This window comes from Ostrinia furnacalis, unplaced genomic scaffold (genome assembly GCF_004193835.3).
Source record: "Ostrinia furnacalis isolate ACB-3 unplaced genomic scaffold, ASM419383v2 OfSCF6229, whole genome shotgun sequence".
NCBI classification, from domain to species: Eukaryota; Metazoa; Arthropoda; class Insecta; order Lepidoptera; family Crambidae; genus Ostrinia; species Ostrinia furnacalis.
The window spans coordinates 66,151-80,855 of NW_021136468.1; the positions used below are offsets into that span (position 1 = coordinate 66,151).

At 34.7% G+C, this 14,705-nt stretch overlaps 1 protein-coding gene and 1 long non-coding RNA gene across 2 annotated transcripts; one reads left to right on the forward strand and one right to left on the reverse strand.

Annotated features, from left to right (window-relative positions):
• The first annotated feature begins 4,781 nt into the window (after positions 1-4,781).
• On the forward strand, positions 4,782-6,305 carry LOC114362132 (uncharacterized). Its single transcript, XM_028317401.1, has 2 exons — positions 4,782-5,666; positions 5,805-6,305. The coding sequence occupies exons 1-2, from the start codon at positions 5,259-5,261 to the stop codon at positions 5,958-5,960; spliced, it is 564 nt and encodes a 187-aa protein (XP_028173202.1). The 5' UTR covers positions 4,782-5,258; the 3' UTR covers positions 5,961-6,305.
• Positions 5,937-7,440, reverse strand: LOC114362133 (uncharacterized). The gene is made up of 2 exons (XR_003656657.1): positions 7,378-7,440; positions 5,937-7,321 (listed from the first exon to the last, which is right to left on the reverse strand). It is a non-coding gene; the product is annotated as an uncharacterized LOC114362133 (long non-coding RNA).
• Between the last annotated feature and the right edge of the window lie 7,265 nt (positions 7,441-14,705).

The following is a 14,705-nucleotide window of genomic DNA, read 5'->3' on the forward strand; positions in this document are numbered from 1 at the left end:
TCAAAAGATTATATGCCAAAATGCGCAGCCTTTGGCCTTTAGCATTCATTGTCTCAGTTATTATAGGTAATACAATAAATTGCTATTCCTGTACAATTCCTATTGATGTACAATTGACCCCCATCTGCTCTCACTTTTTTTATTCTTATATGAGTGAAATCTATTGCACCTATTACCATAGGAAAGCCAGCTATGCTTCGGAATTTCCTCATAGAAAGAAAGAAAGAGAAAGAAATAATAATTTATTTGGCACATAAAAAAAGAAACAATAAATCAGAATAAAATTAAACATACTCTCTTCTTGATCTATCAAAGTTGCAGGCATTTTATAAATCTTCGGGAAATTCTTAAAGGTAAGACCAGACCAACGCGTGCAGCCGGCGTGCACGATGACGATGGCGATGGCGACCAGACAGCGTGTATGAATTTGTAGGGATGTGTTCACATCAACGCGTCCTGTCATTGGTCGCGGCGATCTATGCAGCGTCTGCACGCAGGGCCCCATAGCAGACATTTTCCTACATCTATAGGACTTTTAAAATATATATTGGTTATGGCTATTGGAGCGGGTACCACTTTCCATACATTTGTGCCCATCATCCTTTGTACGGTTTTCTATATGTACGAATATAATATTTCGTAAAAAATTCAGCTTCAGCACGGTTTTTTACTTTACGTCTTCGTCTCTGTGGTGTACTGACTTTTATGAATTTTAATATAAATTGTCTTGATACACTTTATCCGCCTTGGAAAAAAATGCTTGGTGAAATTTTCTTATGTCTTGAGGATTTAAATCGATGCATTTTAGTTTACCCAATTTTTTATGTACACAATTTTTTATATCATTTATATTCGGTGGTCTTTTAGCAGAATACCTGTAATATAAAAAAAAACGGCTAATTTAATGTATTATTTGAAATAAAAGTAAAATTTATTATTCACAATTACATGTCAGCACAGTTAAAATAACATAAAGATATACAATAAAATATTTTTTAATTCTTTTGGCAGTGACATTTTTTTAAATGTATATAAATAATAAAATAAATTTAAAAGAGTTTATATTATTTTTATGCATTCACAGTGCAATTTTTGTAAGTATAGGAAAAATGTGATAGTGTTAAAAGAGTAAAATTTTCTGTTAAGTTAAACAATCATCATAATAAATCTTAAAGCAAGAGTGACGTTCGGCGCGATATTGTTGCTTGGTCATTACGGTATTGACCCGTCCATTGCATCTTCTCATACAAAACATGGTCAGGGAAACTTACCTTGCACGCTTTTGCACGTTACGTTTCCATTGTTTTTCATTGCGGATCCGTTTTCTTCCTTTATTATCCTGCACTGAAGCAATATTAATTTCCATTTTGCGTTCTTTTACTATTAAAAATCAACAAAATAACGGGACGAAATGTTCAACAAACAACACGCGGACGCCATTACAGTTACTAACACAGCCCGGCTCTGTGATTGGTCGAGGCGGGATACAAGCGCTTTTGTTACTAGATTAAATAATAGAGACGTTTTTGCACCTCACCGCGAATTTCAAATTGAATTTAGTATGGAATATAGACGGTTTTGCACATATGTCACTATGTGAGGTCATAGACTAACATGCAATGTGTTGCCAATAATCTAAAAATGTGTTGGATAAAAAACTGGACAGAGGCGCTTTTGAATCTATAGCCCTCAAATTGCTATGTGAACTTATAAATTAGCCAGTGCCAGAGATTGCTCTTGAAGCAGCCAGTTGCGACATCTTTTGCGGAAGGTCGGTAGCGTAAGATCCAATGCGGCGCGAACCGGTGGTGGCAGGTCATTCCAGATTTTTGCAGTGGCAAATCTTAAGCAGCCCCTAGCACTAGCCAATTTTATTTTTGGAATAAGTAGCTGATGCCCCCTGTCTCTAAGCAATCTATTTACGTGTTTAGGAAACAGTTTACTCCATAAGTAAGTTGGCATTTTTGTATGATGCAAAGTGTGCAGAAAACATCAACAACAGAAGTGGGACAAAAAGTCAGAAAAGTGCATACTCATTGGATATCCAGAAAATATAAAAGGATATAGACTTTTCAACCCCGATACAAGAAAAGTGTTGACCAGCCGAGACGTTATAATAACTGAGCCGGAATCAAAATCTGAATGTGAAATTGAAGTTCAAGATCAGAGTTTTGATTCAGTGGCGGATGGCTCACAGGTTTTAGATACTGCCAAGATAGAAAAATCTAACCAGGAGACCAGTGTAGAGACGTCAGGTCAAGATGACACAAAATTCCTCGATGCTACACCAGAAGGAAATGAGGAAACATATGTTCCCAGTGACGAAGACGCAGACAGTAAACTGGATGAAGAGGTCACCCATTCCAGACCATCCAGTCCTGTGCGAGAGAGAAAGAGGCCAGAACAGTACGGCTTTTCCCCAGAACGCTATGACTACTCCAACTTCTGTACGAATGAGGACACCTCTTCCCTGAGTGAAGCATTGAGAGGCCCCGAGGCGGAATAGTGGAAGATGGCTGTGCAGGAGGAATTGCAGAGCTTCAGGGACAACGATGCGTGGGAGTTGTGTGTTGCTCCAGAAGGTAGTCGAGTTGTGCAGTGTAAGTGGGTGCTACGAAAGAAATATGACAGTGAAAATAATGTCCGTTTTCGTGCGCGTTTAGTGGCAAAGGGATTTTCACAAGTTGAAGGTATGGACTATACTGACACTTTTTCCCCCGTAGTGAGGCATACTACCTTAAGGCTATTGTTCGCTCTCTCTGTTCAAATGGGTATACAGCACCTAGACGTAACAGCTGCTTTCCTGAATGGTTCTCTTGAAGAGACAATTTTTATGAAAATTCCAGATGGNCCAGTCGACACCTCCCCTCGCATTCCGCGCGCGCGCCGCTCGACAATCACCACTGTACATGTTTGCCCTAGCAAACCAAGCTCTATGTAAAGCGTTTAGGATTGAGTATTGCTTATTACCCGCATCCGTAGCGTTTTGGCAACGTCGCATTTTAGTCAATTTCAAACCCAACAAAGAATCTCTACAAAATAATTGGGCTGAGTTGCACCATCTTACTTTAACNAAGAGAACCCGATATCGGGATTTTGGCAATAAAAACACGCCGATGATTACTTTGAGGCGCTAAAAGTGTTAAAGTATGTGAGGAGGAACTGGCCCAAATTCCTTGAGACGTGCCAGCAAACCGATCTAGGTGGCTCAAGAGGTCTTGATGACACAATGAGGGTGTTGATTCGACTACGATTACAAATCAGCAGACTGGTATCTAAATCGCTTTTCCCATACAATATTGGGCCAGTCCTAAGATTGCTGGAAGTATGTGAGAGCTTATATGAAGGCAATGAATTTAGCTGAAGTTAACCCTGAAGGATCTATAATTAAAGACCTTCTTTTAAAAACCAAGACAAATGGCCTTACACCAGTACCGAGTGAATTAGTTGATGGACAGGGACCACTGTTTGTGTGCCCATTGTGCCAAATAATGTATCGCAGCGCAGATAATCTGGAGATTCACAGAAATTATTATTGCAAAGGTAGTTTTATCAATACTACAGCAATCAATACTGTTCAAAAATATATTAAAATAGCCAGGCCGGAAAATATATTTATGCGGAGTAATTCTGTAAACGTACGTTTGCCTGAAACACCACAAAGCTCCTATACAAAGACAAGCTCGTCCAATAAGCTATCATCGCCTCTAAGATGCAAGCCTGATAATTTGGTAATAATGAAGTCAGAATCTAATGATATAGTTGCTCTTCTACCCTCACCTGGACCATTGTTAGGGAACACCAGACTCGTTGATTCAAAAAGTTCAAATGAAATATCAAGAAAAAATGAGAACTTAAAAGAAGAACGGTCACGCCCCATACAAAAAAAACCCAGACCCGACAGAAACGAGACATACCTCAGTTTTTTTGTCATGTCTTAATTAGTTAAATTATGTATTTTTTATATTCGAAATCTATGTATAACACCAAAATATTACCCTTTGTTTTTGTTCAGGCATTATACAAAAACTAATACAAAATGCCTATTTATCACCAAAATTGGTAAATGTATGTAAATCCGGCTGTATCTCCACCTAGATACATTCCATAGCAGCTGTAATAGACATTAGCCAATACAATAGGTACATACATTTGCCAATTTTGGTGATAAATAGGAATTTTGTATTTGTTTTTATACACTCAACATCAAATAAACCGCACCTTCCGCGACGCGAACTTTAAAGATTTTCTTCTGATACAATCATGGTACCCCAACAATATTGGTGTTATTTGAAAGCCCAATAAATATCCTTGAAGAAAAATTCATTTCATTTCTAAATAAATGAATAACATATACCATAAATGTGACTTGAAAATAGACCTCACTTTGGGCTCACCTCTGGGATCAATTAGACCATTTTTTATGGTTATAAAACCAAATAAAGATCTCACGTGTCCTCTTTAACAGATGGATAGCGATTAATCCCAACTTAATAGTTTTATAGTCATAAAAAATGGCTATAGCGTAACTACCTATTTTTTGAAGAAGTGACTCTGGATCCTTGTAAAGACTCATTTTTGGGGTAAAAACCTTTCCTTTAATGAAATAAAGTTTAAAACTAGGCTTTTAAATCGTACCAATGTTGGTGGGAAGTGGGAATGCATACGTTTGATAAGTGCTTGTCGCGGGAGGTGCGATTTATTTGATGCCGAGTGTATAACGCCTGAACAAAAACAAAGGGTAATATTTTGGTGTTATACATAGATTTCGAATATAAAAAATATATAATTTAACTAATTAAGACATGACAAAAAAACTGAGGTATGTCTCGTTTCTGTCGGTCCTGGGTCACAGATGACCGTTCTTCTTTAAGCCAATAGCTAGCCCAAAAAGAAAAATTGAGAGCAGATCAGATAATAACTATAGTCCAAGACAAATAGAAAATGTGTCTCCCCGTATTGGAGAGTTATATTCTCAACCTAAAGTACGATGCATCGATTCAAGTGCAACGGGACTTCGAACACTAGAAGAAATGTCCACACACATGAGACACAACTCAACGTCCTTACAGATGTTCGGGGGTGAAGTGAAAATAGTAGACCACTCACTGTGGAGGCACTACTACACTACGTATAGAACCTAGTAAAATCAACTATCTCCGATATTGATTCAGCAAAACTTGTCACCGTCTAAATTAGCTAATGATTTAGAAGCCAGTAGTATTGTTGTTCGGTCTGGCTTGCACTCCGGTGGCACAATGGTACATAATCCTCCGACGCCCAAAGAAATTCTTGGGACGCCGCAGCCACAAACACCTAGAATTTCAATATCCAACACGCCTGAAATTTCCAGTTCCAATCTGCCTAATTTACATGATATAACGCATTTTCAATTTCCTCCATTGAGTGCTATTACGGCATTTAATCCATTGACTTTACCTCCATTGAGCCCATCGGCCTCACCAAACGGTGCCACTCCCACAACCATTCTGCACGGCGGAAAGTTAATTCCTCATGTTCCTGGGATGCCTGGACCAAATACTCCTGGTGTGTATGTTGGCAATTTATCTGCAAAACACAAAAACTTTATAGTGAGTAAAGAAACTATTAAGGCCAATACAATGTTATCTCGTGATGATGGAAATAATATGACAACTACGATTGAGGTACAGTCACCAACTCCTGGTTTGTTTGTGGGCAATTTGTATGCTAAACACAAAAACTTTATAGTGAGTAAAGAAACTGCTAAGGGTAATCCAATGTTATCTCGTGATGATGGACATAATATGACAACTACGATTGAGGTGCAGTCACCAAAAGCAATGGCAGGTTCTAATTATGAGCCACTTTTGAAGTCAAGGAGTCCAAATTTAAGAACAGTTAATATGGATGTGACAAACAGCAAAAACAAGACAAGTATTCTGGAGAAATGCCACAATATATTTCTGCAGTTCCGATAATAAAAGTAAAAAATGTCGATGAACCTGAAGCACTGTGTAAAACATTTTCGCCAAGCCTTATAAAACCAGTAATTTCCAAGCAAGATGGAAGTTTGAAGAGAAGTTCAGATGGGTCGCCAAGAACCCCTGTTTTAAAAGAAAATATGAATTATACATCCAACAAAATCAAGGTTAGAGAAAGGTTAAATTCGAACACTTTAAATTTAACAAAGTTAATCATGTTACTATCAAATCCGAGACGGAGATACGAAACTTTAATTTTGAGAACCTAATAACAAAAGTAGAAATCTATAACAATCAAATTTTTACTGAATACTAAATATTACTTTATGGTACTATTTTAATAAGTTTTTCCAACAGAAATGTTATAATAAAGCTTGTATACTACACCAAATAATTGTGACGAAAATTTAAACTTAGTTTTAAGGATTTTTGTAATAAAAACTAATATTTGACTGTAATATGTATTTCATTTAATCCCCAACACACATTTTAACAGATTTGATACAAAAAACCAACCCTCTTCATACAAATATCTTCAACAAAACATGTTTGAAACTTTCATAGAAAAACTAAGTAGGTACTCAGAGTACCATCAAAACTGAGGTCGACATAAAAATATTTATTCGATAGAACCAAGGCTTTAGAGTGTTGAAACAGATGTTTACAGTAACTTGAGTATATCAGCTAGACGAGGATATAAGTGGTTCATTTGTAATTACAATGGAATTTAAATGAGAGATAAACAAAAATGGGTCTGTTTTTTTGCTTACAAATCGGTAGTTACAAGACATGGATTTCTGTATGTTTAGAACTGATAACGTAAGTAAAAGTTACATTTTCCAGAAACAAGATTTACCTAGGTTTAATCTGAACATAACATCTTGCAAGGTTTCAATGGATTTCTAAGAAAATTTATGAGATAAATGCTAACAAAATCAGACAAAAATGGCCAAAATGGGTCAAGGTAGTATGGATAACGCCTTCCGACGGCTTCCGATGATTATTCACACACACATTATTAATGTCTCTGGACATTTTATTTTATTAAAAAGGGATGTTAGAAGTATATTGTTGGAACATTTTGAAAGATAAATTATTATTATTAGATTTTTTTTTTCATTACAATTATCTGAATCGATCATTTAAAAATACTTACTTTAAGTAAGGGCCGGTTTCCACCATTAAGGCGGAGCAGAGAGGAGAGGAGCGGAGCGGAGAGGAGCGGAGCGGAGGGAAAATGTTTTGAATGCTATTACTGACATGAAAATTTGCATATTCGTAAATATTATTTCTTAGCAACATCTTAGAAACTTCAGATTAAAATAAAAACTGCCTAAGGCGGGAATTGAACCCATGACCTCTCGCTTGCCGGGCTGTTGTCTTTCTTTTCTTAGGCAGGAATCGAACCCAAGACCTCTCGCTAGTTATATAGTAGGTTAATAAAATCAAAATCCATTGATTTATTATGATTTTTATTTATTGAAAGAAATAGTAACATCACAGACAAAAAATATAAATCAAACATAAACAAATTCTTCTTTTAAATTTTTATCAGCTTTTACCTAAGGTTTTAATGTTATTTATTCAACATCTTAAACTAAAATAAAAAGAAAACTATAAATAATATTTTTTATAACATTCATAGATAATTATTATTATGATTTTATAACAATTACAGTTAACACTATACGAACAAAAACAAATATTCTCCTTAGAGTTTGTACCGAAAAATTAATGCATAAACAAACAAAAAAAAAATCAATACGCAACATGGACATAATGTAAGAACATGAACGAATATTTCTTGCCAAATGGCAATGCCAGATTTTGTATGGAAAGTGGCGTCTTTTTTTTTTCGCGCGGCCATCGACCAAACTTGTTTTTTGATTACAAAATAGTGTAATAAACCAAACTTACTATGGCATGTATACCTCTAAACTCAGTCTGAACTGAGTTACGAGCATTAGAAGTTTGATTATTTTCATACTAGATTTACTTTTTGTGCGCAAGTTTTGTAAGAAATTGCAACAAAATATTGCGCTATTTTTTTATTGCGCTGATTCTGCTCCAAACTGATGTCTGGAGCCTTTAATGGATGATATTGTTTGTTTACACATACAATCTCACTATTTTGTTGCAATTTCTTACAAAACTTTGCGCGCAAAAAGCAAATCTAGTATGAAAATCATCAAACTTCTAATGCTCGTAACTCAGTTCAGACTGAGTTTGGTCGATGGCCGCGCGAAAAAAAAAGACGCCAATTTCCGTCATTGTCTTTTTAAAGTAATCTAGAGAACCACTGAAAAAGTAAAACGCTTTAATTATTACTGCTTTAATTTGCAACTAAACTTTGACATTTATTGCTTTTGGCTTACTAACGTGAACAATACTCATGACTACTACGTATGCCAGGGTCGAAGAGTTAACAATAACTTGATTTACTCGTCAACACAAAGACAACAATGATTAACTATAAGATAATCATGAAAGCCAAATAAAACTCGGTTGCAGCTGCTGCAAGGGGACCATTCCGCTACACTTCAGTCTGGAAAAAAAAATACAATATGCTTCTGTTAGATAGGCCTCTTCCTTCGAATGAAATGTAAATGGAGCTATTTAAAAGTATTATCAATTTATCGTTATAAAAAAAAACTAACCGTGCCCACGACTTCATACGCGTAAAGATCGTTTGAATATTTTTTCCGTTTACGCAACAATTTTCATTAATGCTCTACTTCTATTGGTCGTAGCGTGATGGTAAAGCCATTCCACTATATAAAATGGGCTATCCGACACAAAAAAAATCAAATAAATCCCGAGATTTACTAATTAAATAAAAGGAGTAATAGAAAATGTATTGAAAAGTCTTAAAATGTCAAAGGCTTACCCTTTTTAATAATAAATTGTATGTTGCGTCCACTTCTTCTCGCCCGGCTGGCTGACCAGGCGTATCCGATGTGGCGGCTCGACAATTTGAACGTGCTCGCCGGGCTCGTCGAACTCGACGGGCTCAACGGGCTCGACGAGATATGGCTCTGCTGCAAAAAAACAACAATATGTAGCAACAGAAAATATGTTGAAAAAAACTTCCACTTTAAGCGTAGGCGCACACTAGGCACTAATTAAGATAAGAGGGTTTGACTTCCAGTTTGAAAGTTCTAGTAAAAGACAATGCCGGAAATTGGCGTCTTATTTTTTTCGCGCGGCCATCGACCAAATCATGTTTTTTAGATACAAAATAGTGTAATAAACCAAACTTACTATGACATGTATACCTCTAAACTCAGTCTGAACTGAGTTACGAGCATTAGAAGTTTGATGATTTACATACTAGATTTGCTTTTTGCGCGCAAGTTTTGTAAGACATTGCAACAAAATAGTGACATTGTATGTGTGAACAAACAATACCATCCATTAAAGGCTCCAGACATCAGTATGGAGCAGAATCAGCTCAATAAAAAATTAGCGCAATATTTTGTTGCAATTTCTTACAAAACTTGCGCGCAAAAGCAAATCTAGTATGTAAATTATCAAACTTCTAACGCTCGTAACTCAGTTCAGACTGAGTTTAGAGGTATACATGTGATAGTAAGTTTGGTTTATTACACTATTTTGTAATCAAAAAACAAAGTTTGGTCGATGGCCGCGCGAAAAAAAAAAGACGCCACCTTCCATACAAAATCTGGCATTGCCATTTAAATCAATTATTATTGAATAAACAAAAAACCCAACTGCGTAAAAATGAACTGAAAAGATAAAAACAAGACAACTCAGTCTTAGTGTTCACAAATGCAGTCGGAGGCATCAAATCTTGTTTTTATCTTTTCAATTCATTTTTACGCAGTTGGGTTTTTTGTTTATTCAATAACTAGCGGCCGCCCGCGACTTCGTACGCGTGGATCCCATTTTACCCGGATTAGATTTTTTCATACAAATGTTTTTCCCGCTAACTCCCGTTCCCGTAGGAATTTTGCGATATCCTGTTGTAACTAAGCTTTAAGTTTACTAAGGTACCTGCATGCCAAATTTCAAGCGTCTAACTAAAGCGGTTTAGATTTTTTCATACAAATGTTTTTCCCGCTAACTCCCGTTCCCGTAGGAATTTTGCAATATCCTGTTGTAACTAAGCTTTAAGTTTACTAAGATACCTGCATGTCAAATTTCAAGCGTCTAACTTAAGCGGTTTAGATTTTTCATACATAAGGATTTTCCCGCTAATTCCCGTTGCCGTGGGAAGTAAGTATACTATAACCTGCCCAGGAGTATGAAGAATAACACTGCACAACAAAATTGCAACTTTTGGCTGATGATTGACTTTCATTACATGATGTTTACTAATTTGACGTCGCTGATTCTGAATCTGCCGTCCATTTTTTCGTAGCAGCTCTTGTTTACGTGTTATAGCTTTCACTCAAAAATTGCTAAATTTCAGTCTTAATTCGCCGACAGTTCTTAAAATACTATGTTTTCTTTGTATAATTTAATATGGTAGCATTAAGAAGTGTTTGTGTGAATTATCTAAATCAATTTTGTTTCATTTGCGGAGAGGATATGTTTAAATAATCCGTTTAAATGTGACAAAGTTCGTAAAATTGGCTTAAAAAAATTAGTTTGGGGACCCAGNCATAAGAATTATCTGAATCGATCATTTAAAAATACTTACTTTAAGTAAGGGCCGGTTTCCACCATTAAGGCGGAGCAGAGAGGAGAGGAGCGGAGCGGAGGGAAAATGTTTTGAATGCTATTACTGACATGAAAATTTGCATATTCGTAAATATTATTTCTTAGCAACATCTTAGAAGCTTCAGATTAAAATAAAAACTGCCTAAGGCGGGAATTGAACCCATGACCTCTCGCTTGCCGGGCTGTTGTCTTTCTTTTCTTAGGCAGGAATCGAACCCATGACCTCTCGCTTGCCGGGCTTTTTTCAAGTTATAATAGTAGGTTAATAAAATCAAAATCCATTGATTTATTATGATTTTTATTTATTGAAAGAAACAGTAACATCACAGACAAAAAATATAAAACAAATTCTTCTTTTAAATTTTTATCAGCTTTTACCTAAGGTTTTAATGTTATTTATTCAACATCTTAAACTAAAATAAAAAGAAAACTATAAATAATAATTTTTATGACATTCAGAGATAATTATTATTATGATTTTATAAAAGGAAAAACGCTTTAATTATTACTGCTACGTGAAATGTGAACCTACATTTTGTGGATCATATGCTCCACGCCACAGACGGGGCCATTTTGACATTGGAGCATATGCTCCACGCCACAGACGGGGCCATTTTGACATTGGAGCACATGCTCCACGCCACAGACGGGGCCATTTTGACATTGAAGCATATGCTCCACGCCACAGACAGGCGGCATTTTTGAACGTCAATACCTAAAGAGCCGTTTGAGGTATATGTATGAAATTTGAAGCTGATGTTTATCTTGCAAGTCTCAACACATGAGCCAAATTTGAAGTGTTAATGCACAGTACTCTTTGAGTGATGAGGAGTCAAAAGTGGCTCCAAGTGGTTCGTCTAAATATACCTAAAGAGCCGTTTGAGGTATATGTATGAAATTTGAAGCTGATGTTTATCTTGCAAGTCTCAACACATGAGCCAAATTTGAAGTGTTAATGCACAGTACTCTTTGAGTGATGAGGAGTCAAAAGTGGCTCCAAGTGGTTCGTTTAAATATATGCACAGTGCAGTCCCCTCCCTGGAACTAGGCTTAACATGCTCCTGCATGTCTAGAATATTTGCTCAATGTTGATTTAGTGGATTTTCTCCTGATGGAAACATGTAAGACAAAAATAAAATTTCCAATATTACAGACCTTCTAGAGCAGATGCCGCGAAAACTATACAAGATATAGAAAAACTTGAGTATCTCACCTATAGCAAATTGAATAAGCTTTTATTGGTTCATAGTAGTCATGTCACTAGGATGCATAGTTTCCGAGGATTAAGCGAAAAACCGAAAAGTAGTACCTTTAAACCCCCCTCTCCCCGCCGGCTCAAGGGCTAAGGGCGGGGACTTTTGCTATGTTCACCTCCTAACTAGTCTAAACAAAGTCCCGAAGTCAAAAATTGTGTTCCACAGATTTCCATCTATAATGCTTTATTGACTGGACTATAAGCAGTTTAGATTTTTTCATACAAATGTTTTTTCCCGCTAACTCCCGTTCCCGTAGGAATTTTGCGATATCCTGTTGTAACTAAGATTTAAGTTTACTAAGGTAGGTACCTGCATGCCAAATTTCAAGCGTCTAACTTAAGCGGTTTAGATTTTTTCATACAAATGTTTTTTCCCGCTAACTCCCGTTCCCGTAGGAATTTTGCGATATCCTGTTGTAACTAAGATTTAAGTTAACTAAGGTACCTGCATGCCAAATTTCAAGCGTCGTAACTTAAGCAGTTTAGATTTTTTCATACAAATGTTTTTTCCCGCTAACTCCAGTTCCCGTAGGAATTTTGCAATATCCTGTTGTAACTAAGATTTAAGTTTACTAAGGTACCTGCATGCCAAATTTCAAGCGTCTAACTTAAGCGGTTTAGATTTGTCATACATAAGGATTTTCCCGCAATTTCCGTTGCCGTGGGAAGTAAGTATACTATAACCTGCCCAGGAGTATGAAGAATAATTGTACCTAGTGCCAAAGAAATATACCAATGACAGTTAAAAGATTTTTTTATTTCATTATTAATGTTAATAAAAATAAAAAGTTGACGTAAATACAATAAAATAAATAGTCAAATTAATTTTAAGTCATAATAATAAAGCCGACGAACGGCAATCCATGTTAGTCACCCCACCAAAAAAAAACTTCAAACTAATGTCAAACCGCGTCTGTGAGCTTGGAGCATTTCAAACGGCCAATTTTACAGGAGAGCGGTTTGAAGGTTTAAACATGTGTAGCTCGCGTTCTATTTATCGTACATTGATAAAATTTGGTATGTTGGTTTTATATAAGGTATATTTTATAAAACAGGAAGATTTATCAAAAAAAGATCACAATTAATGTATGATTTGTCACTTACACACATATACAGCGGACACTTTCTATTTCTAAATAACACAAGTGGTACTTACTGACTTTTACGTGGGAGTATTATGTTTGTTCAAAGCATTAACTGCCACATATAAAACTGTACACGGGAGCAATGTTCGATAAGTGTAGTTATGACTTGTGAAAATATCAATTTTAATTGATAAAAGGTATATTTATAATAAAAAACACTTTATATGAGTTGAAAATTATTTATTTTTATCATAATATAACACAATGAACTGTTTGCAGAAACAAACTGTGGAAAAAAATTACACACCTTATTAGGTGACTAGAACTTTTTGATGATAATAATCATTCATAATTATAACTTTTAAACTGACATTATAAAATCAACATCAAAAATCTACTATTAATTTTTAATTATGGTATTAATTACCAATACAATAACAAAACAAAACACCTAACAAAAAATAAAAATATATCAAAAATATTATGTACTTCAACTTTTAATTATTGAAACATAAAATCAACATCAATAAAATATTAGTATTTAGTAGGCATCTAGTGATGCAGGAACATTCATGGTGTATTACCAATAAAAACATTAATTACAAAAAGTAAAGGATTTAAAAATATTTATCATTATAATAATTATTGGAACATTATTTATAAACTTTTCTGAGAAAGAAATACAAAACTTTCTCCAAAAAACTTAGTTTTAATCTTTTAACAAAGTTGAACATTATTTATTTTTATCATAATGAACTGTTTGCAGAAACAAACTGTGGAAAAAAAATTACACACCTTATTAGGTGACTAGAACTTTTTCATAATTATAACTTTTAAACTGACATTATAATATAAAATCAACATCAAAAATCTACTATTAATTTTTAATTATGATATTCATTACCAATACAATAACAAAACAAAACACCTAACAAAAAATAAAGATATATCAAAAATATTATGTACTTCAACTTTTAATTATTTTAATTATTGAAACATAAAATCAACATCAATAAAATATTGGTATTTAGTAGGCATCTAGTGATGCAGGAACATTCATGGTGTATTACCAATAAAAACATTTTACAAAAAGTAAAGGATTTAAAGATATATTATCATTATAATATTTATTGGAATATTATTATTATAAACTTTTCTGAGAAAGAAATACAAAACTTTCTCCAAAACAGTCTTAATCTTTTAACAATCAGGAACAAAAAAAACATCTGAAAACTTTAAACACAACACAACTCAAAAATATACTAAGATTCTGAGATCAATTTTAATCATAAAAGTACCTACTCAAATTAACATCTCAAGAACACAATCACTAAGGCCCAGTTTTTTAATTCGTAGTTAAAATAACCAATAGTCAAATTTGACAGATGTCAAATGACAAGTGGTTAAATATCAGAGAAAAATGTTTTTCGAACAATGGTTAGCTTGACTTTTAGTACATTTTTTAACTATTAGTTAACATTTTGTTAATATTTAACCATTAGTAGCAAAATTTAACAATTTGTTATTTTAACTACGAATGAAAAAACTGGGCCTAAGTAACCTAATCAGTTGTCGGTGTCAGTCTTACATAAAAAATATCTACTCTAAAAATAAACTTAAAGCAATCAGAAATTAATGTCTAATCTCTTTGCGAGCTGAACATATACATAGCAATATTGTTCACTTTTTGAATTTGTACTCTTTAAACTAATTAGTACC

What these genes read in the sequence shown, in the direction of transcription:
- LOC114362132 (XM_028317401.1), top strand. Translation starts at nt 5,259, where the DNA reads ATGGTACATAATCCTCCGACGCCCAAAGAAATTCTTGGGACGCCGCAG. An exon ending in ATATGACAACTACGATTGAG is followed by an intron (nt 5,667 to 5,804) that starts GTACAGTCACCA and finishes ACTACGATTGAG; the next exon opens with GTGCAGTCACCAAAAGCAAT.